Source organism: Podarcis bocagei, assembly GCF_964188305.1.
Source record: "Podarcis bocagei genome assembly, chromosome: 13".
NCBI lineage: Eukaryota > Metazoa > Chordata > Lepidosauria > Squamata > Lacertidae > Podarcis > Podarcis bocagei.
The window spans coordinates 31,581,999-31,584,498 of record NC_138138.1 but is presented as its reverse complement, the minus strand read 5'-3'; the positions used below and the strand labels follow the sequence as shown (position 1 = coordinate 31,584,498).

Below are 2,500 nucleotides of genomic sequence, written 5' to 3'. Positions count from 1 at the left end.
TGAGCATGGGTCATTAATCCATGAGAATATCCTATCACCTATTGAAATAAACTGAAAACCCTGAACATAATAAGCAGTGAACCAAATGGAAAGTATACATTACATCTGTGAGACATAAAACCTTGTGCTCAAATCCTGTCTCAATCTTGAACATACTGCAAAGTTTTTGGGAAGCAATTACCATTCAGGTTCACCTCCCATCTGAAATTTCAGAGTACTTACAACATTTTAAATTCCACCTTGAAGAAGCATGTGGCAAAACTTTGTAAACAGTAAAGCATCAGAAATGATAAACACGGTATATTTCCACATTTTTAACTCTACTCAGTGACTGTTAGCATCACTTTCTCTGTCTCCCTTTTTCTCTTCTCTTCAGATAACATCACATAAACGTGCTCAGATGCACATCAGGTTTGTTTAGCATCAAAAATTCTCTTATTTTTTTCATAACGATCATTATTCTATGTCAGATGATTCTTTGATATACGTATCTTTTTCTTTCCTGCTTCATAGATCCAAAAGTATGTCAGTATGCTGACTGGCAATCAAACTGCAGTAACCCATTTTATCATCTTGGGCTTCCCAAGTCTGAAGAATCTTCAGCTTCTTCTCTTCTTTATGGGATTGGTTGTCTACATCTTGACCTTGTGTGGACACCTCATCATTATCACCATAGTACGTATTGACCAACATCTCCAAACACCCATGTACTTTTTCCTCAGCAATTTCTCCTTCCTGGAGATATGGTACACCTCCAACATTGTTCCAAAGATGCTAGAAGTATTCCTAGATAAGAACAAATCCATTACATATGCAGGCTGCATTACTCAACTCTACTTTCTTATTACACTTGGTACCGCAGAATGTTTCATTCTGGCTATCATGGCATTTGATCGCTATTTAGCCATATGCAATCCTCTTCGATATCCTACACTCATGAATGACAAAGTTTGCCTTAAGCTAGCTGTAATCTCTTGGATTGGTGCCTTCATAGTTAACATCCCTCCATTAGTTGCGCTTTGCAGGCTGCCATTTTGTGGCCCAAATGAGATCAATCACTTCTTTTGTGATGCACCACCTTTACTGAAACTCTCTTGCACAAGCCCACATGAAGCTGAGCTGTCCAATTTCATAGTGGCCACAAGCGTCATTGTTAGCTCCTTCCTCCTCATTCTGATATCGTACATCCTCATCCTCATCGCTGTTCTGAAAATCCCTTCATCGACAGGCCGCCAAAAAGCCTTCTCAACTTGTGGTTCCCATTTAGTTGTAGTGACCATTTTCTATGGCACTTTAATGTTCATGTATGTCCGCCCAACATCAAATTTCTCTATTGATTCAGTGAATTTCAACAAAATTGTGTCCATGTTCTATACTGTGGTTACTCCCATGCTTAACCCAATTATATACTGCCTGAGAAACAAAGAGGTCAAAGATGCTCTCCGGAAAGCAATCAGTGGGAAGCGTGTGCTCCAAACAAGTAGGATTTTTAGTGGCATAGTTAAGTAGATGATAATAGTATACGTACCTCAATTGAGTGAGCACAATTAATTACCTTGTATAACTGTATCCTTACAAATTCAGTAGTTATTTCCCTCTCATGTTTAAGAACATCTATGATATTGCATCCAAATTTTATCCACGTCTTCTGAATTTTTTTTTAAAGACTGAACTTTCTGTTCACATCACATAGGAGTTGCATTGAAAATGCACTAAATGTATTTTACAACATTGTGTGTTTTTGTGTTGTTGTTTTTACTGATCCACCACTGCTGCAACTCAGGCAGAAATTGCATCCAAATGGCACCCTTTTGTCATTTAAAGCAAACAAGTAGACAGGGCATCACCTCCAGTGATTCCTCCTTTTTGAAGTATTAGAAGCATTGGCATCCATGCACTGGCGAAGGCTGGTAATAACTAAGCACTTTTGGAGTGACAGGGAAGTTCAGGAAAGGAGGAAGGCTGGCAACAAGCACATCAGTAGCAACATGTGCTCCTTTGTTTTGCTACTAAGCAAAGACTGTTGGCTAGTTGTGGCCCAAAATGTCTGATTGCAGGCAGGGAGGCAGGGTTCCGCAGCAAGACAGTGTTTAGAGCAGTGCAGATAGCTAAACATTTCATATATATGCAACTCTCACACATGGCAATGAAATGAGGAGTGAGTGTGAGAATACATGGAGGAACTGGGACACTACAGGTAGAGTGAAGGTCAATGGAACAAATGTGGATATGAAGAAATGGGTTGTAATGGACAAGGGCATGCAGTGTAAGGAAAGTCTTGATGGGCCAGGTTTCTTTAAAGATTACAAGGGCAGTTTGCAAAGGGATGCTATGCCCCTGCCTGGTGGTTTTGTGGGTAATTTGCTGTATTCCTTGTTATAGACATAGAGAAAGTGGTAAGACTAGTACTGCTGTATGTAGTCACATGCTGAGAACATTTGAATGGGTTTAAAATAATGTAAATACACAAAATAGTGCTTAATGCATAGTATTGTGGACA

At 39.4% G+C, this 2,500-nt stretch overlaps 1 protein-coding gene across 1 annotated transcript; it reads left to right on the top strand.

Moving 5' to 3' along the window:
• Positions 1 to 531: 531 nt before the first annotated feature.
• LOC308571704 (olfactory receptor 6B2-like) lies at positions 532 to 1,509 on the top strand (the record flags this gene model as incomplete). Its single annotated transcript, XM_081167345.1, has 1 exon — positions 532 to 1,509. One exon carries the CDS (start codon positions 532 to 534, stop codon positions 1,507 to 1,509), a length of 978 nt encoding a protein of 325 aa, XP_081023471.1.
• Between the last annotated feature and the right edge of the window lie 991 nt (positions 1,510 to 2,500).